The sequence below is a fragment of the Nasonia vitripennis genome, chromosome 5, assembly GCF_009193385.2.
Source record: "Nasonia vitripennis strain AsymCx chromosome 5, Nvit_psr_1.1, whole genome shotgun sequence".
In the NCBI taxonomy this organism is placed as follows: domain Eukaryota; kingdom Metazoa; phylum Arthropoda; class Insecta; order Hymenoptera; family Pteromalidae; genus Nasonia; species Nasonia vitripennis.
Window position 1 is genome coordinate 20778999 of NC_045761.1, and position 20358 is coordinate 20799356.

General features: G+C 35.8%; 5 protein-coding genes across 13 annotated transcripts; 4 read left to right on the plus strand and 1 right to left on the minus strand.

The window, feature by feature from the left end:
• Positions 1-383: 383 nt before the first annotated feature.
• Positions 384-3684, plus strand: LOC100678485 (calponin homology domain-containing protein DDB_G0272472). The gene is made up of 5 exons (XM_003426453.4): positions 384-541; positions 665-836; positions 913-2923; positions 3005-3228; positions 3306-3684. Exons 2-5 carry the CDS (start codon positions 673-675, stop codon positions 3343-3345), a joined length of 2439 nt encoding a protein of 812 aa, XP_003426501.1. The 5' UTR covers positions 384-541; positions 665-672; the 3' UTR covers positions 3346-3684.
• Positions 3685-3933: 249 nt separating this feature from the next.
• On the plus strand, positions 3934-7104 carry LOC100124142 (cytochrome c oxidase assembly protein COX11, mitochondrial). Its single transcript, XM_001607958.4, has 4 exons — positions 3934-4426; positions 4603-4920; positions 5016-5216; positions 6795-7104. Exons 1-3 carry the CDS (start codon positions 4217-4219, stop codon positions 5166-5168), a joined length of 681 nt encoding a protein of 226 aa, XP_001608008.2. The 5' UTR covers positions 3934-4216; the 3' UTR covers positions 5169-5216; positions 6795-7104.
• Positions 4975-9319, minus strand: LOC100124141 (tektin-3). Of its 7 annotated transcripts, XM_031931507.2 has the most exons (9): positions 8821-9133; positions 7494-7645; positions 6779-7024; positions 6482-6714; positions 6316-6425; positions 6106-6254; positions 5805-6027; positions 5492-5744; positions 4975-5132 (listed from the first exon to the last, which is right to left on the minus strand). In XM_031931507.2, the coding sequence occupies exons 1-9, from the start codon at positions 8863-8865 to the stop codon at positions 5116-5118; spliced, it is 1428 nt and encodes a 475-aa protein (XP_031787367.1). In that variant the 5' UTR covers positions 8866-9133; the 3' UTR covers positions 4975-5115. The 7 variants fall into 7 exon arrangements, with proteins under 7 accessions (XP_031787367.1, XP_032456885.1, XP_001608005.2 ...); XM_032600994.1 differs by lacking the exon at positions 7494-7645 and having other exon boundaries at positions 8821-9319; XM_001607955.5 differs by having other exon boundaries at positions 4975-5744.
• LOC100124139 (cytosolic Fe-S cluster assembly factor NUBP1 homolog) lies at positions 7805-10282 on the plus strand. 2 transcript variants are annotated; one of them, XM_016986004.2, is made up of 7 exons: positions 7805-7927; positions 8358-8599; positions 9133-9246; positions 9318-9408; positions 9496-9761; positions 9848-10034; positions 10121-10282. In XM_016986004.2, the coding sequence occupies exons 1-7, from the start codon at positions 7897-7899 to the stop codon at positions 10147-10149; spliced, it is 960 nt and encodes a 319-aa protein (XP_016841493.1). In that variant the 5' UTR covers positions 7805-7896; the 3' UTR covers positions 10150-10282. The 2 variants fall into 2 exon arrangements, with proteins under 2 accessions (XP_016841493.1, XP_008207591.1); XM_008209369.2 differs by having other exon boundaries at positions 9133-9234.
• A 177-nt stretch (positions 10283-10459) lies between these two features.
• Positions 10460-20059, plus strand: LOC100124137 (lysosomal alpha-glucosidase). Of its 2 annotated transcripts, none has more exons than XM_031931506.2 (16): positions 10460-10568; positions 13534-14345; positions 14424-14581; positions 14665-14839; positions 14911-15001; positions 15076-15314; positions 15398-15502; positions 15571-15828; positions 15909-16111; positions 16187-16294; positions 16383-16560; positions 16640-16788; positions 16875-16959; positions 17053-17323; positions 17393-17589; positions 17662-20059. In XM_031931506.2, the coding sequence occupies exons 2-16, from the start codon at positions 13548-13550 to the stop codon at positions 17911-17913; spliced, it is 3267 nt and encodes a 1088-aa protein (XP_031787366.1). In that variant the 5' UTR covers positions 10460-10568; positions 13534-13547; the 3' UTR covers positions 17914-20059. The 2 variants fall into 2 exon arrangements, with proteins under 2 accessions (XP_031787366.1, XP_031787365.1); XM_031931505.2 differs by lacking the exon at positions 10460-10568 and adding an exon at positions 11653-13234.
• Positions 20060-20358: the final 299 nt, after the last annotated feature.

Sequence of the window (20358 nt, forward strand, 5' to 3'; positions counted from 1 at the left end):
ACAACAACAACAACATATCTCGTTCATAAAAATCCTTACTAAAAATACTGTAACGATCCCTATCCCCCCTTCCAATTCACCCCTTCACTCTACCGCTGATGATCAGTACCAACTACGCACAATCCAGCGCACCCACACACACACACTCTCTTAATTTTCCAGCCGGTCGGGCTCTCGCGCACTTTCGCGAAATCGAAAAGAGATAGACGGCGTATCCGCCCCCGGAGGCAGGTTTTTTCGCGCGCGACTGAGCGCCCGAGCCCCATGTGGCCGATGCTGATAACCGCAGATTGCAGTTCCATTGAATTACGCGCCGATGAACGCGTATACGCGTATTGGAGGGGTTGCTTTCGCTGCGGGAGTATAAAACGGGGAGCTCAACTGCTCGAGGCATCAGCCAGTGTCGAGACGTCGGCCAGGATCAGGAAGAGGATCGGCGAGTTTGTCGCCAGGCACTTTTACTTCGGGACTACCAGGAGCTTTTTGGTCAAGACTTCGCTGAGTTTTTGAGATTTCCGACGAAGGGTTTCGTTCATTTTTGGTTAGTTCGTCGATTATTTTCTTAATTAATTAAATGTATTAATTAAAATCGCAATATTCAAAAGTTATGAGTATCGATTGTGCTTTCAAAGTATTAATTTTTTATTTTATTTTTTAACTGCAGAAACTACGATGCGACGCACAAGGCACGTAGTGCTGCCCGTCAGATCCTGGCAGTACATGGGTCTTCTCATCGTATCCTTGGCCTGTCTCACTCTAGGTCATGTGTCTCGCGACCGAGAGGGTAGACATGGAAGTCTGGCTGGGCCTGAATTAATGCACACTGCGCCACACGAGTAAGCTATTATATTTAAAAAATTATCTCATGCAAGACCCAAAGTTTATATTTAAAATATCACGTTTTTATTGCAGAGTCGACGCTTGCCCAAACGATATCTGCGCGTCCGGCCTCCAGAGCACGGATAGTTCCTCGATCTTCTCTCAAGCTCCACGGACTACCTCGGAACTTCGCGAGTCTCGCGTCAGATCAATTCGACCCACTCGCGAATCACGTGTTAGTCGAGGTCAAGAGGACGCGACGCGTAACATCCGCGCCCGAGTCCTCGAGGAGCGACGAGTCAGGTCGACGGAACGTCTCGATGCTCGACTTCGCTCGCGGTCCTCTGACGGGGCCGCGATGCGGAGGGTCAGGGCGCGCTCCTCCGAGGAGGCGGCGGCCCGTCGCGTTCGCGCTTTGTCGGCCGAACGCAGACTCGTCGACGAGCGACGAGTTAGGACCCTGAACCGGGATTCTCGAGTTAGAGATCGGACTACCGATCTAAGGGAAAATCGGCAAAGAATCGCTGATGGTAACAACGAGCGACGAGTTCGCGAAGTAGAGAATCGGTTGGCTAGGGATGACCGGCGATCGGTTCGGGCTACGGAAGTCAGGGAGAAACGCGAGATTCGAAGCAGCCAAGAGCGGGATAACCGAGTCGAGTCGCAAGCCGATCGTAGATCGATGAATATGGAGCGTCGTGTACGCGCTGCTGAAAATCGGCGGGATGCTCGAGCTGAACGGAGATCGGTAAACTTGGAACGTCGTGTTCGAGCAGCTGAAAGTCGACTTGATAGTCGGGCCGAACGAAGACTTTCAAACGAGGAGAGACGTGTTCGTTCTGCGGAAAATCGGCTTGATTCCCGTGACGAGCAAAGATCGGTAAGCTCAGAACGCCGAGTTCGTGCTGCTGAAAATCGACTCGATGCTCGATCTGAGCGTAGATCGGTAAACTCTGAACGCCGAGTTCGTGCTGCTGAAAATAGGCTGGATGCCCGAGCCGCGCGCCGATCAGTAAGTTCTGAACGCAGAGTTCGCGATTCTGAAAATCGACTCGACACCCGAGCAGAGCGTCGATTGGCGAGCTCTGAACGCCGAGTTCGTGCCGCTGAAAATAGGTTGGATGCCCGAGCTGAGCGACGATCAGTAAGCTCCGAGCGTCGAGTTCGCGCTGCAGAAAATCGGCTTGATTCCCGGGCTGAACGACGATCATCCAGCCTAGAACGCCGAGTACGTTCTGCAGAAAACCGTCTCGATATGCGAGCCGACCGAAGATCGGCAAGCCTGGAGCGCAGAGTTCGCGCAACTGAAAATCGACTCAACAACCGATCTGAACGAAGATCCTCGATTGAAGAACGACGAGTTCGTGCAGCAGAAACCCGTCGTGTGCGGGACTCAGAAACCGAAAGTCGAGTCCGAGTCGAGCGACGACTGACTAGCGACGAAAGTCGACGAGTACGCGATTCAGAAGCCGATCGTCGAGTCCGAAGCGAACGCCGATCTGCCTCTGAAGAACGCCGGGTTCGCGATGCACAAAGCGAACGCAGGTCAGCGGAACGTCGAGTCCGCGCAATGGAATCTCGACGAGTCCGCGATTCTCGTCTGGTCAATACCGAGCGGCGAGTCCGCGATACCGATCGCCTGGAGAACCGGCGAGTTCGATCGGTAGAAGATGTTAGATCTCGAGATCAAAGGCGAGAAGCCTCTCGACGATCTCGATCCCTCGAAGACAGCAGGAGAGAGCGCATCGACAGCAGGAGGCTGGAGAACCGAAGAGAAGCTTCCCGGCTTGAAAATCGGCGCACACGATCGGTTGATGAGATTCGAGCTCGAGATAACCACGTGGCTCGCGAAGAAACTCGCGTGAACAGACTCGCTCGTAATTCAAGGCTGAATCGAGAATCCGAGGAAACTCGAAGGAGCAGCAGAGTCGCCGATGATATCCGAGCTGAAAATCGGCTCGACAGTAGGAGAGAGAAACGACAGTCTTTAGCGCGCGATGCTGAACAGCGTCGCGCCAGATCCACCGATCGTCGAATTGTACTGGCTACTCGACGAGTCGCCGATGTCAGGAAAGCCAGGGATGCTTCTGCTGAACGATTTGGGGTGAGATTTTATTTTTGTAAAATCAATTTGCGATTCGAAATCCTGGATAAACAAAAACAATAAACGTATCGTTATTTCTAGGACAACTTGAATCGCATGGATCAACGTCGAGTCAGCGAGAGGAGAACCGCAGAAGCTCTGATGGGAGATGTAAGAATGAAATCGATTTCTATGGACCCACAGTACCTGAAAGCCACAGTTCCTACTAGTTATCTGAGCTACGAGATTCTGCGTCAGGGTATGGTCATTGCACTTTGTGCAGTTTACGGAGTATCTATTTTCAACGGCAAAACCGGACCTTTTGGGTAAATTTAATTAATTTATGTAACATGTCTTGCGTGAATTGATAACATAATAATCATACTTTTTTTTTTATTTCCAGAAACTTCGCACAATGGACAAGTCGTGTATCCGTTTGGTAAACTTTTGGAATAAATATTATAAAAAGAGATTGTTATATTATACACATGTAGTTGGCTAAAAAATTGTATTCTATATATCAAAAGCTTTATCAAAGTGTATTTAGAACAAATAATTAATTGTCTCTCTTGCAACGTAGATTATAGATTCATGCGAAGCTTAGAAAAACGCGTTATTTAAATGTAAAAAGAGGTGTTAGGATTGGATGCGATGATGCACATGGTTGCAGTCTTTGTGATATTGAAGCTCTTCAAAATATTGTCTTGAACTAATATTACATGTATATTATAAAAATGTATGTAAATTATATTTTATGTGAATAAACAGCACAAAAACTCATATTTAGTCCTTTTGTCTTGCAACTATTTATTATCCGTTATTATGGGGGGTTCATTATATTTGAAACATTTTATTTTTTCTCGTGAATGAAAACTACTTCGAAAATTTCTAATGTTTATCCTATGGATAAGAAAAGTTAGTTTCACAAGATTCATGAACGTTATATAAAAAGAAACATTTGAAATTTCAAATCAATACTTACCAATATTATAGAACACATATTCCATAGTGACCAACTGTATAAATAGATACACCCGTGAGGAGATGGGGAACAGGGGAAATCATATGGTACTCGCTCGCATGTATAAGGTATTTCATAACTTTGCACTCTCCGGCAAGATTGTAACCGCACTTGAAAATTAAATGTAAAATGTGACAAAAGTTAAACCTTTGATCCGTTTACTATTGAAAGTGTGAGGTCGAACAAACGAATCAATGCAGAGTCAAAAACTGGCTCATCCAGTCAAGAAAGTGGTCAGAATCAAGTTTATAGGTTATTACGAATCGTTTTGTTTTGTATAATCTAGAAGAAAAATGTTTGCCAGAACTTGCTCGTTTTTTGCAAGTAGTTACTACAGGCACATAAACACCACTGTGAATAGAACTATGTTTAATAAAATACCAACAGAAGATCCGGAGAGGCGAAAGAAGATAAGGACTACGTTGAATTATGTGACCGCTGTTGGAGTTTTGACTCTTGGACTGACATACGCTGCAGTGCCTTTGTACAGAATATTTTGTCAGGTATTTTTGTACATTATAATTGGTTTTATGAGTGAACAAATTGTCATATTACAATAAACAGAATTGATTTGAATTTAACTGATAACCGCTTGAAAATATTAGCAAAACAGCTTTTTTTGCTCTGTATTACGCAAGACAATTTGTTCTAAAATTATAGATATTTTTATGTTCTGTAGGCATTTAGTTATGGAGGTACTACAGGTCACGACACCTCCATAGTGGCAGACATGAAGCCAGTTAAGGATAGAGTTTTGAGAATAAAATTCACCGCTGACACTGCTGCCCAAATGGCCTGGAACTTCCAACCACAACAAAACGAGATCAGGCTAGTGCCTGGAGAAACAGCTTTAGCATTTTACACAGCTACAAATCCGACCGATGTCCCAATATGTGGAGTTTCTACGTATAACATAGTGCCCTTTGAGGCTGGACAATATTTCAATAAAATTCAATGTTTCTGCTTTGAAGAACAAATGCTTGCTCCACACGAACAAGTAAGTTTTGTGTTACATAATTAATATTATTGCGCGAGATTTGTAAAGAAGCTGAATTGTTTTATTGATATCTTTTATTTATTCATTCTACAAAGGTTGACATGCCAGTATTTTTCTTCATTGACCCAGAGTTTAATGAAGATCCCAAGATGGAGATGGTGGATGAACTAGTCCTGTCTTATACATTTTTCGAAGCTAAAGAAGGCACCAAGCTACCAATACCAAGTTATATAAAGAAACTCCATTAATCATAAAAAAAACGTGATTGAATTGTATACAATTGTTAATTAGTTCAAGTAAGTAAACATTTAAAAATTTAACAACTGATATTCATTTCTACTTTTTTCCTCTATTCATGCAACAATTCAACATTATTAAAAAATATCTAATAACGATTTTTAAATACAAATTAAACAATACAAACTCAATGAAAAAAAAAAAATAATTGGTCTGGTCCTTTAGAATCTAAACATTGCATTGACTGGATATGCACGTCTCAAGCCACAAACTTTTTCTTTGTCAATGTATACAGCATCAATCTTCAAAGCAAGATCATGTTCAAGGGCATTACGTGTTCTCAGCAATCTTTGATGTTGATTTTCCATATCTTTCAATGATTTATGCATTCTCTCAACCTGATTATATATATCATCAATTTCTCTTTGCAGACTGATGTATGCATTGTCCCGACATAATTCCATATCTGGACGATGTGTACGAGCTTCTAGTCTTGTTTGAGCAACTTTCAATGCATAACTTTTATCAGAAATGGCTTTACGTAATAATTCCAAGTTCTTTTCAACATCAAAAATCTCTTGCTGGACCTGTAAGAAGCACAATTAGTTTCTCATCCATCACATTCTTTCAATATTTTTATTGCTCACTTTATGTAAGTGCTGTTGTAGTTTACTCTTTGCTTCTAGCAATTCACCACATCTCCTAGAGAGAGCATTATTGCTGCTATTCCAAGAATCCCACATTTCTTGTGCCACTCGATTGATCAAAGTTTCTGCATCAGCTCTTAGTTGACATGATTTTGTTCGCTCTGCCTGTGATTTTTGGATGATCCGATTTGCCGTTTCGGCCCATGTCTCAGGCTTCGAAATGCTAAAAAAGAATAAAAAATGAAAATTTGTTAAAATTTTGCTCAAGAATCGTTTTTATAAAACAAAAAATGCATTCAACCAAGGATCATATTTTTCAATCCCAGAATAGTACTGCAAGCCTCTGCTTGTATTACTTATTTGATGACAGAGCATGTCAATACCAAGAGCACTTTCTTTATTTTTTAGATCAAGCTCTAATTGATTCTGCGAAATTCTACAATTTCGGAGCTGTAAAAGAAATATTTAATAAACACTTAAAAATGCACTTGAACAAGCGAAGAACTCTTACCTGATCTTTGCATTTATCAAGATAAGCTTCTAGTCTGTTTTGACCACTTCGTAGGTTCTGTACTTCTCTCAGCAAAGCTTTTTCAGCCTCATCATGAACAAGTTCACTTCCTATTATACAGAAAACATGATTCAGATTTGAAAGATTTAACAAAATTATCTTTTACCTTTTCTTGCCTCTCGGTGATATAGACATTCTTCAGCAACATGCAATGGATTTTGAATATCATGAACAGCTTTCTCAAGAGTTGTTCTACAGTCCTGAAGCCTCTCAATTTCTTGAACCTGTTTTTCTAACTCAGATGCAATTTCATTGCGCCAAAAAGTAACATCACTTATTCTTTCACCTAGTCTTCTGCCAGTGTCATATTGATTGTGTTGTATTTTTGATTCTGCCTCCCTAAAATAGCATTAAAAACAGGCCATCATATTCTACACACTGTTTCTATCAAATCTTAATTTACCTTATACATTTTACAGCATCGCTTCTCATTCTCTCGGAATAGTAGCGATTGGAGTCAGCTTCATTGTAAAATTTGACTTGCTTCTGGAACCATTCATTTGGTGTAAATCTTGTACAAAGGGCTGATGTTTGAGAAGAGTAAGGTGGATTCCTAGGAAGACCTGTCACCAAGTTTGGAAACTTCAATGGCTGCGTAGTCATACTCGAGAGTGGGTCCACTGTGTAGCTCGATATAGCTTTTGAGGACCTATGTGAATAATAATGTTATATTTTTTTGTTGTATTAATACTACTATTTTAGTAAATAAATTTTAGTAGTCTTTTAAAAGTTTTGTATTATATATAACTAAAATATGTTTAGGATTTCGTTGAATTCAATAGAAAAATATTAACTCTTGTTTGGAAGAAGGTTGTTTACTGTTGCCAGGAGAGAAAGATAGAGTACCATTGGAATCCAAAAGAGTAAAGGAATGTTATAGAGCAAAGTGCATTCCAGTAGGCAGGCAGATGAAGTCTGTTAAATCAATAGCTACATTCTCATGCAATACCAAACAAATCAATCTTTGTCATACCAATGACACACTTATCATAATGTGGAATATAATATAGGTATACGTATATAGAAGATAAGAGAAATATTTTTTTACATTGCAAAGCAAAATTTACCAAAAAATATTTTAATGTTTATCGTTTGACCTAATGATCGTCATAACTTACAAAGGAACTAATTCCACATTTTCTACACCCATGTTTGGTCTCCAAGCTAGAGATCTTGTTTTAGAGTAATCATTTAATTTTGATGATGACATGAGAGATTTTATGCATGGTACTGATGATGATGATCCTAAAGTATTCCAACATTTGAGATGCTTAAAAAAAATGAAAAATTTAGATTAATTATCAGTTGAAATATAGATAATGTTACATCATTTTTAATTTCATTTTTTTAACTATCAACAATCTTTTGTTTTTATAATTTTATACAGTTTTAAAAAATTGTGTAAAAAATAAATTACTAATAGCAAGTTGAAAAAATTATCGCTCCAACAATGAAAATATTTTGAATAAGTATTTTCAAAATCTAAAAAAAATATAAACAGTATAATGCAGTGATTCCAATATGGCCGATGTTCCGCAAGATGCTCCGGATCGTAAGTATTTTTTTGTTTAAATTAGTGCGTATTTTTTCTCAAATAAACTAGATTGTTGTGAAAAATATTTTTTGAAATCAAATTCTAACGTCGGTTATGTTTTAAACGCAATTTATAGTTTTACTGTCATTATTTTATTGCATTATTTATTGCAATTTCTTCTAGGTTAGAGTTAGGATATTTAAAATCTTAATTTTTCATTCGTTGTCAGCACTTTTAATCGACTAATGTTTAGAAAACTTCTCTTAAGTATCAAATCTACAGTTTATTATTTATTCTTTTTCTACTTTACTTTTTATTGTCATCAACAATCAACAGTAAAACAAAATTAATTTACTCAAGTGTCTTCTTTTTTTTAAGATAGATTATTTGCAGTTCATTTCACTTCATCAATGAAAATGATGTATTGATTATGTTGTATTATTTATAGACTGTCCTGGAACTCAAAGTGAAGATGCTGGAAAAGTGTCAGCTTGCGCAGGCTGTCCGAATCAGAACATTTGCTCATCAGGTGCAACAAAGCTACCAGACCCTGGAATAGCGTTAGTAAAAGAAAGGCTTTCGTCAGTGAAAAATAAGCTATTAATATTATCAGGCAAAGGTGGTGTTGGGAAAAGCACGGTCACATCACTTGTATCCAGAGCACTTGCTGCAGAAAACCCTGACAGAAATGTAAGTTCAAATTATTAAAATTTTCATAACTGTAATTTTGAATGAAGTTTAACCATCATGACCCCTTTTGACTTCGACACACTAATTACAAAGTATTAAAATTTAATCCATAGTTTTTTAAAATTTAATATTCTTTACATAAAACTGATAATTCTTGAACATTTCTCATTTCAAAACTTTTTTTGTGAAAAACTAAAATTTATACTCCTCTATCTACTTACTCTCTTTCCCAATCCGAGAACATCCATGTGATTTTCAATGTACATGGCAGGAACTGAAATGATTCAGCCTGGTTGTAGTTTAGGCAACCAACTTATATGCAGTGAAGATGCCTTTGCATGTGCAGTATCTATATAGGTCGAGTCTGCTTGTACCAGTCACCTATTGATTACCTGCTCTACGTAACCAGAATGCTTCTGTCTCATGCACAAAATGCATTTTCATAAAACTAAATATAAAATCATAACTGCAACTAGGACTCATAAGTCATAACACAAGGCTACATAGTAATATATTCACATGTTCTGCTGTAGGTTGCTGTTTTGGATATTGACATTTGTGGACCTTCCCAACCAAGAGTCCTTGGAGCTCTCGGTGAGCAAGTACATCAAAGTGCATCAGGATGGTCTCCAGTGGTAAATTGCACTGTAAAATTACTGCCTATGCTATTATATTTGTTTGGACAACTTGTAATTAAGAATCAATATTTCGTTTTCAGTATATAGAAGACAACCTGTCATTAATGTCTATAGGATTCCTTCTAAACAGTTCTTCAGATGCAGTTATTTGGAGGGGACCTAAAAAAAATGGTAAAATATTTGAATACATTACTTAAATGTAATAAACAAAATTTTTCAGAATATTTTTTTACTAAGATTAATCAATTTTCTTCATAGGAATGATCAAACAGTTTTTATCCGAAGTTGATTGGGGTACTCTGGATTACCTTATATTAGATACACCACCTGGTACTTCTGATGAACATTTGTCAGCAGCATCATATTTAAAAGAAGCTGGAATAACTGGGGCAATCATTGTTACTACTCCACAAGAAGTTGCTCTTTTAGATGTCAGGAAAGAAATAGATTTTTGCAAGAAAGTTGACATTCCCATTCTTGGAGTTGTTGAGAACATGAGCATTTTTGTATGTCCTAAGTGCAAAGTAAGCAACCAGATAGATTTTAAATTAATCATAGAATTACATTTTATATTATGTCAGTATATTAACTTTTGTTCTAAACAAAATAGACTTCAGCAGAAATATTCCCGGCGTTGACTGGCGGAGCTAAGAAAATGTCGGATGATTTAAATGTTGAATTTTTGGGAACTTTACCCTTGGACCCACTACTAGCGAGATGCTGTGATGAAGGCAAAAATTTCTTGATTGAAATGCCAGATTCGCCAACAATAGTAGCTTTGAACACAATAGTACAAAGTAAGATCCCCGATAAAATTGAAGCCTGTAGAAATACAGGTGGGTTGTTAATAAATCTATTTAATGAAAATATTTTTTTTTTGCAGAAATTGTCCAAAAATGTGATGGAGCTTGAACGAGAATTCAATAGTTTATAATGGATAGAATTCCATCTCGTTCAGCTGTGAATTATGTATAAAAAATTATATTTTTATCACTTGTTTATACTTATTATAAAAGGTATTTTATTAAAAGAGATACATACAAAATGCGCTATTTGATTTTAATTCCAAGAAGCTTCCAAGTTATCTCAAATTGAAACAGGATGTGTGGGTACACTGTATGTACCTATATACATATATCCAGGAATACGTCGCTCGAATGTCATTGGCTGATAAATATAAATTACGCGGCGTTGATAAACGCTGTAATCTCTTAAGAGAATACTACTCTCATTGTTTATTGAAATTTCGACTTTGCGCAGTATATTATTGGTGTTTAATCTGGCAAGAAGCATTTCTTCAATTTTTAGCACGAATGTTTCCCAAAGAAAACGTAAGTTTATTTTATTTTATAAAAACTACATTTTACGATTTGTATAGATTAAAACCGGTTTCTATATAAAATTCATCTGCGTGTGATTCATTGAGTCTCTTAATTATATATACATTTAAAAAGTATTATACTTGTGCAATACAATCAAAATAAAACTTTTTACAAATATCGACACGTTTACTTCATAACGTCGTTACGTGTTATATAAATATTTACAAATCGCTAAAAAAGAAAATGGACAAAACTAAATTTTCCAGTAATAATTTATATAAATTTGGGAGTCCCCTATTTTTTTGCCGAGGAAACATGATGAAATACATCTCCCACTCTTGCGTATGACAAGTACGGCCAAACGCTTCTAACCGCCCCTGCAAATGTGCAACAGTTCGCTTTTCGTCGCCGGAGAGGCTTATTGTGGGCTTTGGTTACCGCCAGTTCATTGTTATTTTCAACGAATATAGACTTCCTATAGAAGAACGGTTCTGGGTTAAAATGGGGGGACGAAAGCTTGGGTAACAGGCCGTTAGTTCTGTTACCCAACCGCTCGGCGGCGCCACCTATGAGTTTCCTACAGCTTGGCGCGCATATGAGCACGCACAAGCAGACGATTCATCATTCATGCAGTATATTATGTAAAATATACTTTTTAACAATAATGAAAGTAAATAAATGACAAGAAAATGAATAATGAGTGTGTAAGGAGGTTTTACAAAAGTATTGGTTGCGACAACCATATTTTTCTGACTAGGAAAAAACCGCGAAAACGCAGCTCCTGTCAGTTTCCCATTTTATGTCTCGAAGATAATCAAAGTGCTTATTTGCTTATTGTGTCGTCTCAGCCAATTATTACTTCATACTTTATATTTTATTTTGTTCACAGAGGAATTCTTATAAATTGTCGATAAACGGTATTAATTTTTTTAAATAGAATAAGCACTGCTTTTTATTTAAAATTATTTTTGTTTACAACTTTTAATCACTCATCAATATAAAATCATTTGTATTTAATTGCATGCGCATAATAAATATTTTAACTCATTAATTAAATCATAGTTTGTTTTGATTTTTCATATTCTTTTCTTTTCTTTAATTAATTAAATATTTGTAAATACCTTCATTAACAGCAGTTGCATGAGTGTTGATCGATAGTTGCATGAAATGTAAATAATTTATGTGTATCATCATCGCCATTCCTACACCTATGCTTTCCTTTTATCCTATCCTTTTCCTGATGGAAGAAAACTTAGCCACCTTCCCGATTGGTTTCCATCGAATAATATTAGTTTGATTGTTTTTATTTTGATGGCTGTTTTTAATTATAAACAAACTAATATTAACTAAGAGCAAGTATCCCGATTTATTGTTTTTACGCACACTGTAGCGAAAATTAAATTTTAAGTATCACGTAATAATTAAACTATTATACACTATTACAATTTTCATAGTGCGTCACATATAATATTTATTTATTATTTACATCTACGCTGCTATTATTTAATTTTATAACATTCATGTAGCAAGGAGATTGACATTCGGCTGACTTGACGACTGCAAGCTTAAAATTTGAATGGCGCCGTGAGAGTGAGAGAGACAGCACGATAGAAATTGATGGCTGCCGCCATCTCGCGGAGCGTACCGAACTATCGCTTTCCGTCCCCTCGCCGCCCAGATAACAGCACGTGCTGTCTCCACCGAGACTTGTTGTGCCGCACGGCGTGCTGTCCGTGTGCCGTCTCTGTGCTATCAAGCGGGGACATCTGGCGGGCGTTTTTTTGCAGAGCATGCTCTTGACGTGCCGCACGTCGTGCTGTCACTGTGCCGTCCAGTTGCTGTCTCGACCTAGGGCGTCTGTACGCGACGGCACAGAGACTGCACAGCGACAGCACGCGTGCCGCGTGCTCAGAATGTTGCATTATTAATAATTATGGACTTTAATTAGTAAAGAGCATACATTTATTACTTTTTTTATTCTCTCCAAACCGAATTACATTTAAACATTATTTTATTACATAATTCTAATTATTAGCGATGATTATTAGGTGCAATTGTGCATCAAATTGTAAGAAGAGTTGTGGCTCAGAGGCTAGAGCTTCGGACTTCTGATCCAAAGATCGCGAGTTCCAGCCCTACACCCGGCAGATTTTTTTTTCTTACATAAAATTTTTTTTATACTATATAACAAAATTTATTAATTATTTATGATGTAGATGCTTAGTTATGCGTTCTAACTAATTTTTATTTAGCGTTATTTTTATATGCGATAAAATCGCTCCCCGCCGGTAGCGTTTTCTGCTGGCACAGAGACGGCACAGAGACGGCACGTCGTGCTGTCTCGCCGTGCCGTCACGTGCCGTCTCTGTGCTGCGGCAGCTGGACGTCACGTGCTGTCGTGGATGCCGCCATCTCGTGCCGTCACGGGGACGTCTCTGTGCCGACACGTTGTTATCTGGGCGCTATACGAACCGTTCTTCTATATGAAGTCTATATTCGTTGTTATTTTTGTAGCGTCGGCGAAAAGTGATCACGTTTGATTTTCTGCACAAGAAGAGTTTGCATTACTGTGTTGTTCGCGTCGAAAAATTTTCGAGTTCATGATTAGAAAGTGGCAAAGTAACTTGTGCTTCTTACATTTTTTATACGAAATAATTCGTTAAGGTTATGTAAAGGTAATATTTCGATCAATTTTCGATATATTTATTTTGACTGTTATTGCAATTTTTATCAATTTTACTCCAGGATGAATCACGTTAATAAAGTCATTTTTAGTATTCATTTTATTTTCGCAAAATGTGCATTGTTCATGTTTTCATGGAGTTTGTTGCATCATTTTATTTCTTGAAAAAATATGATAAAAACTAGGATAAACTGTATACACATAGTATTAAAAAGAAAATGTTAGATATTCATTTTTCTGTTTTCTTGTAATCAATTTTCTGTATTCTTTTATATTTGCATGTGGACAAAGACACATCAGCAAAAATGAGTAAAAAAAGCAGTGAATTTGTTGCTGTCTTTACAAGACGCAACCATCAAGGAAACCCTGAAGAATCTCAAGAAACACTATTGACTGAATCAGGAGACAGCCAAAGCATGGTATCGTGGACGGATACCAGCATAAAGGCATATTTTAAGCAGATTTTACCATATGTATCGCCAATATTTTTGATAATCAAATGGATTGGATACCTTGTGATGTTTATTCTTACTACTTACGTACTTTTGCAATGTACACAATATTTCAAAGAAGCCAAAATACAACAAGAACATATCTACGAAGAATTGAATAGTTTTCATGTAAACGCAGAAGAAAAATTGAAAGAGTTAAATGATCTTCAAGAAACTATGGAGGACAAACTTGAAAATATAAATATACTTACCGAGCAGGGCTCGAAGAGAATCAAAGACATGTTTACATTTTCTAAGACTGATTTGTTGAAAGATTATGAAGAAGATAATGGAGAGCAGTGTGATTTTATTCCATTGAATTTAAGATTTGATTGTCATCCAGAAAATGGAGCCTCTGAACTATCATGCAGAAATAGAGGTTGTTGCTGGAATGTACTACATCAATTACACTATGAAAAACTAGTTCCTCTTGATGTGCCTTATTGCTATTATCCAAAAAATTGGAGTTTGTACAAGTATCAAAACTTCAGTAAAGATGGTAATGATTTTTCTGGACTGTTGCGTTTAGAAAGAGATTCATTCTACAAAAAAGACTTGAAACTTGTGAAGATTGAAGCTACTGGTATAGATGATACTACTTTAAGAGTAAAGGTAAAGTTGTTAAATTAGTTATTAAAAATCATGAACTTAAAATGATTTTTTTATACTCATTTTTCTATTAAATTACAGATTTTTGATCCTATGAATAAAAGGTATGAACCGCCTTTCCCAGCAAGATCAGATCCTAGGCCATTCATGAAGAAGACTTCTAATCCACTTTATGAACTCAAGATGGATGAAAATGTTCCTGGTTTCAAAGTAATGCGATCAAGTGATAAAAGAACTCTGTAAGAGCTTTAACATTACTGTGCAAAATGTATTTTTACATTGAATCATTGCATTATAGTAAATGTTATGTATTTATTTTTAGATTCAATTCTATAGGATTTGGTGGCTTCATCTTTTCTGATCAGTTCCTTCAAATAAGCTCTGTATTACCTTCTCATAATATTTATGGACTTGGAGAGCACAGGACTAATTTAAGATTGAACACTAATTGGCAAAAACTCACTCTTTTTAATTCCGATCAACCTCCTACCGAAAATGTAATGTATAAAAATCGAAATAGGTATTTGGATCTTTGTTTGTAATATTTAATTGAAACATAAATTTTCAGGCCAACCTTTATGGATCTCATCCATTTTACATGGTAGTTGAGAAGACAGGAAAGGCACATGGTGTTCTATTTTTAAATAGTAACGCGATGGGTAAGAATATTTGATTCTAAAAGTATCTGAAATATATTATATTTTCAACTTTCTAATAAATCACTTGCTTACAGACATTATTTTGCAACCAACCCCTGCAATTACATTCAGAAGTATTGGAGGCATTTTTGATATCTACTTTTTTACGGGCCCAACACCAGCTGATGTATTGAAGCAGTACTCTGAAATAGTTGGAAAGCCTTTCTTACCACCATACTGGTCACTAGGTTTTCATCTTTGTAAATATGGTTATGGAACTTTAGAAAAGACTAAAGCCGTTTGGCAGAGAACAAGAGATGCCTTAATTCCCTTTGTAAATATTTTATCAAAATACCTATATTTATTTCACTAGTAGATAATCCTCATTATTTCTAATGTGTAATCATTTTATCATAGGATACTCAATGGAACGATTTGGACTATATGGATAATAACAACGATTTCACCTATGATAAAACTAAATTCAAAGATCTTCCAAATTTCATTCAAGAAATCCATGATGTAAGAATTGATCTTTTTCGTAGATATTGTCAAGTGACGATTAAACAGCATAAACATTTTTTTTTAAGGCTGGAATGCATTACATTCCATTAATTGATGCTGGCGTGTCAGCAAATGAGAAGAATGGCACGTACATTCCGTATGATGAAGGCGTCAAACGGGGCATATTCATATTCGATGGAGAAAGCAATGAACCATTTAAAGGAAAAGTATGGAATACAGTATCTACTACTTGGCCCGACTTCACGAACCCAGAAACGACTTCTTATTATACAGAAATGATGAGCAATATGCACAAAGATTTTGAATATGATGGTGCTTGGATAGTAAGTTTTTTAATGATTTTGATACCCTTATTAATTTTTAATGTAAAAGTTAAAAAACAACATTTAATGTATCTTCGTAGGACATGAATGAACCGTCTAACTTCTATAATGGCCATATTAACGGCTGCAAGGCAACTTCCCTTGACAATCCTCCATATTTACCTAATGTCAATGGTAATCTATTAGCAAGAAAAACCGTTTGCATGAACGCCAAACAGCATTTGGGTAATCATTATGATCTTCACAACGTTTATGGTACTAGTCAAGCAGTGGTTGTAAATCAGTAAGTTTTTATTTTCTATTTATTTTCACAGTATTTCTTTGATTTTTTATTTCTGATTTTATTTTACTCTTATAGTGCATTGAAACAAATCCGCAACAAAAGACCATTTATAATTTCCCGATCTACGTGGGAAGGACACGGTTTTTACGCAGGACATTGGACTGGAGATGTATATTCCGCATGGTATGTAAATAAATTTTTCACGTATAACATGTAGCTAGCTCCTATACAATGCGACCTTCAAAAACACGAGTTGAAACATCCCTTTCAGGCATGACTTGAGAATGAGCATACCAGAGATTTTAGCCTATAGCTTGTTTCAAATTCCGATGGTCGGCGCAGATATTTGTGGCTTTGACGGAAATACTACGGTAGCCCTATGTAATAGGTGGATGCAATTAGGAGCATTTTATCCATTCTCTCGAAACCACAATTCAGATGATACCATTGTAAGCAACATTTTTAATTTAAAAATCTAAAATAATACGTAAAATATTGTTATTTTAAAATGAAATTTGTGATTTTCAGGATCAAGATCCAGTAGCAATGGGCCAATTGGTTGTCGAGTCTTCCAAGAAAGCTTTAAGAATCAGATATCGACTTTTACCATACTTGTATACCTTGTTCTATCGCGCACATCGTTACGGCGAGACCGTGGCTCGACCTTTGTTTATCGAGTTAGTATTCAATTATTACAAGACTAAATATTTTGTTTCAAAAATATTGTGCGTAACTAATGAAAAAATATCCGAAATTTTTTCAGGTTCAATGAAGATCCCATGACGTTCAACATAGATACCCAATTCTTATGGGGTAGTTGTCTTATGATAGCGCCAGTTCTCGAGGAGGTGAGATACGTAAAGCATACAGATAACACAGTATATTCCTATTATATCTGGATTCAAAGATTGCATACTTACGCTCTTTATTTACGTTTTCAGGGTAAGACTGAAGTGCATGTTTACATTCCCAGAGGCCTTTGGTACAACTATCACACGATGGAATTTTCATTTACTATCGGTAAAAATTACACATTGGATGCTCCGATGGATACCATCCCATTGCTAGTTCGTGGAGGATGTATTATACCTGTTCAAGAGCCAAGTGTTACAACAAGCCTTAGTCGACAAAAACCATTTGGTTTGTTAATTGCTCTTGACGAACATGAAAGTGCCAAGGGGGAATTGTACTGGGACGATGGAGATAGTTTAGGTGATTAAACAATTTTCAATTTTAATATCTTTACTAGGCAGAAAGTCATACGTAAATCGTATCTTACAGATTCAATCGAGAAGAAAAAATATAATCTGTTTGAGTTCGAAGTTTCAAACAACGTATTAACAAGCACTGTGATCGAATGTTCCTTTGACGATAAAATGAAACTAGGAACAATCATTGTCATGGGTATCTCTAAAGTTGTCAAACAGGTCTTATTCAATGACAAGGACGTTGAATTTGAATATGATAAGGAAAAATCTGTAAGTTATTATAATAGTTGTGATTGTTTTATCAATTACATGTCTACTGTTAATTGTTGATTTTTTGCGCAGGTTTTGTACGTGAATAACATATTAGTTGACTTTACAAAGAAATTTGAATTGCGCTGGAGCTATAAGAAAATAGAAGACCCTTCGACAACAACGGCATTACCAATTCAAAAATATTCAACTAGTCATCCTGCTGATGTTGATGCAAGCCATAACGAGGGACAGTATATGAATTCTGCTCCGACTTATTCAAGTAGTATTACTTATGCATCTCTCTTGAACTTAATAGTCATCAAGTATTTTATGTTAGTATAGAACTCTACTTATCGCCGTTATAATTTTGACTATGTTTTTGTATATTTCATTATCATCAACTTTTTTGTTGCACTTTATTACAAATTAGTGAAACGTAAGACTTAAAAATGTTGAACTCAAGTGATATGTTTAATTGCGTTATTTAGAGGAGCATTTATTGTGCTTTTATAAAATCAATTGTGATCTATTTTCCTAATGTCTAAGAAATAGTGGTTTTACCAAATTTTATACAAGTTTTAATTAAATATTTATTATCTGATAAAGTTAAATGCAAGAAATCACTTTTTCTTAGAAATAATATTAACGCGAGTTTACGAATAAGAAAAAGAGATCTTATCAAATCAAACAAATAACTCTCATTGAAGAGGCAATAAAATATATAAAAATAAATTAAACGCTGATTTTGATAACCAATTTATACTATCAAAGAGTACAGTATAAGAAACATGTATTTAAAAAATACTATTTTGTAACGTTCTTACATACGTAAAGAAATTAATATATTTTAAGACTGCTTTATTGTATTCTCGCTATACATCAATAAAGTTTGATTAACTAACAAATGTTGAACATTTTACTCGAGCTAATGATATTTATTACTATTATAACTATAATATTAAAAAATAATATAGGTGTTGGGAGGAATTGAATAAAAAGAATCACAAAATCAGTTGCATATAGACAATATATATTTTTCTGCATTCTAGTTGTTTTTTTTTGGACTTGGTACAGAAAATTTGGATTCGCCCTGTGGCAAAGATTATTTTGAAGTCGAACATCGAAATGCTTTTTAATTCGACTACAACATTCGAAGCAACCTTAAATCTAGTTATTATCAACCACATGTTCATATTTTGCATTTTCAATTGCACTGCTAATAATGATGTGATACGCCTTAAGTAAGAGATGAATAAGTAACTCTATATGTATAAAATCATTTGTTGTATCAAGCATGGACAAAATAGTGCCTTATACAGTCCGATAAATTATTCGTATTAAATCTCACGACATTTTACACGGCAATGATTCTATTGAAAAATATATGTATATATATTTGATAAGTTATTTTTGGGTCAATAAATATTTGTATTCTGTAACGCAAAGGTACTTTATTGTCTGTGCTTAATGTTACTTAAGTTTTGTGCGGAAATCGTTTCTACTATAAATATCTCACATTCAAATTAATTAATGCGGTATATATTCTTATCGCTTACCCATAATTTTGCGCTTGCTCGTCGTACACAATCAAACAATTTAATGCACATAATAATTTTGATGAATTTTTCGAATACGTTCGAAAGAAATTTCATAAATCACGACACCATTTTGATTTGTAAATTAAAGTATTTCTATACTTTTCATCGTTTTCCTCTCATTTTTTATATAAATTTAAGTAAGACTATGCGTACTTAAGTTTTTTATCAAGTTTTAACTTGAGCAATAATACACACTGTAAAGTATATTCAAACAAAGCTTGTACGTCCTAAACGCTAGATTTTTACTTTACTTTTGATTTCGTTAGATCACATTGAAAATTTCATATAACGATAAATATAAATAAATTTTCGCATCGTATCATGGCACTTATTATATAGAAAAAGATTACGTTTTCATTCGCGAATTAAATTCTTTCTTTTTTTTCTTCTCTCGAAGTAGAAAAACTCCATACAATTTTTTTCAGTCATTGATTGCAATGATAACAATATATTCGGGCACGTGTCATGAGAATTTATAATCGAACGGAAGAAACGAGAAATATGTGTGTCGAATCGAGTAGTACAATAATTGTTTCTTCGATCGCGTTTACCCACTGAAAAAAGTATGTCCATGCGATAACATCACACATTACGAAACTATGTAACAGGTGTACATACGTTGTATATAGTCACGCTCAAGCAAGCATTTTTACATCGGAGACATTTTCGAGCTTAATACCTCCTTTGGTACACATCGATTAACCCAAAAAAGTCGCTTTTACGAAAACCTATACAATATAAGAAGTCTAATTTTCGGTTACTTCAAATCACTTTGGCACTCGTTACGATTAAAATTAAACACACACAAATGAAAAGCTCTCGCATACATTATGTACGAAAAAAATACACTTTTCGTTCCGTGTATACACATATTAAAGTGTATGTGTGCGTGTAACATAGGTGCAACAACGTGTATACGTGCAATACATGCATATTTCGTGTCACTCTATATATATATATATATATATATATATATATATATATATATATATATATATATATATATATATATATTTGTGTGTATTTATGTGTTGAAAGCCTGCGACGTTATATACACCGGCGTCACCTCGATCTAATATTCAATGCTCTTTCGACCCCGATTTACATCCACAGCATTCAGACAAGCGACTTCCAGATTTCAATCTGGAATACATTTTTTTTTTCCAAGTCGTAGCGATATACCTATACT

Bases quoted from the DNA above. Each gene is read 5' to 3' on its own strand.
- LOC100124142 (XM_001607958.4), top strand. From the start codon at position 4,217: ATGTTTGCCAGAACTTGCTCGTTTTTTGCAAGTAGTTACTACAGGCAC. The intron at 4,427-4,602 runs GTATTTTTGTAC...TATGTTCTGTAG, and splicing joins TGTACAGAATATTTTGTCAG to GCATTTAGTTATGGAGGTAC. The intron at 4,921-5,015 runs GTAAGTTTTGTG...CATTCTACAAAG, and splicing joins TGCTTGCTCCACACGAACAA to GTTGACATGCCAGTATTTTT.
- LOC100678485 (XM_003426453.4), top strand. From the start codon at position 673: ATGCGACGCACAAGGCACGTAGTGCTGCCCGTCAGATCCTGGCAGTAC. The intron at 2,924-3,004 runs GTGAGATTTTAT...CGTTATTTCTAG, and splicing joins CTTCTGCTGAACGATTTGGG to GACAACTTGAATCGCATGGA. The intron at 3,229-3,305 runs GTAAATTTAATT...TTTTATTTCCAG, and splicing joins GGCAAAACCGGACCTTTTGG to AAACTTCGCACAATGGACAA.
- LOC100124141 (XM_001607955.5), bottom strand. From the start codon at position 8,865: ATGTACATTGAAAATCACATGGATGTTCTCGGATTGGGAAAGAGA. The intron at 6,426-6,481 runs GTAAAAGATAAT...TCTGTATAATAG, and splicing joins TCACCGAGAGGCAAGAAAAG to GAAGTGAACTTGTTCATGAT. The intron at 6,028-6,105 runs GTTGAATGCATT...ATTCTTTTTTAG, and splicing joins ATTGAAAAATATGATCCTTG to CATTTCGAAGCCTGAGACAT.
- LOC100124137 (XM_031931506.2), top strand. From the start codon at position 13,548: ATGAGTAAAAAAAGCAGTGAATTTGTTGCTGTCTTTACAAGACGCAAC. The intron at 15,315-15,397 runs GTAAATATTTTA...ATTTTATCATAG, and splicing joins GAGATGCCTTAATTCCCTTT to GATACTCAATGGAACGATTT. The intron at 15,829-15,908 runs GTAAGTTTTTTA...GTATCTTCGTAG, and splicing joins AATATGATGGTGCTTGGATA to GACATGAATGAACCGTCTAA.
- LOC100124139 (XM_016986004.2), top strand. From the start codon at position 7,897: ATGGCCGATGTTCCGCAAGATGCTCCGGATC. The intron at 9,762-9,847 runs GTAAGCAACCAG...TAAACAAAATAG, and splicing joins TTGTATGTCCTAAGTGCAAA to ACTTCAGCAGAAATATTCCC. The intron at 10,035-10,120 runs GTAAGATCCCCG...TTTTTTTTGCAG, and splicing joins TTTGAACACAATAGTACAAA to AAATTGTCCAAAAATGTGAT.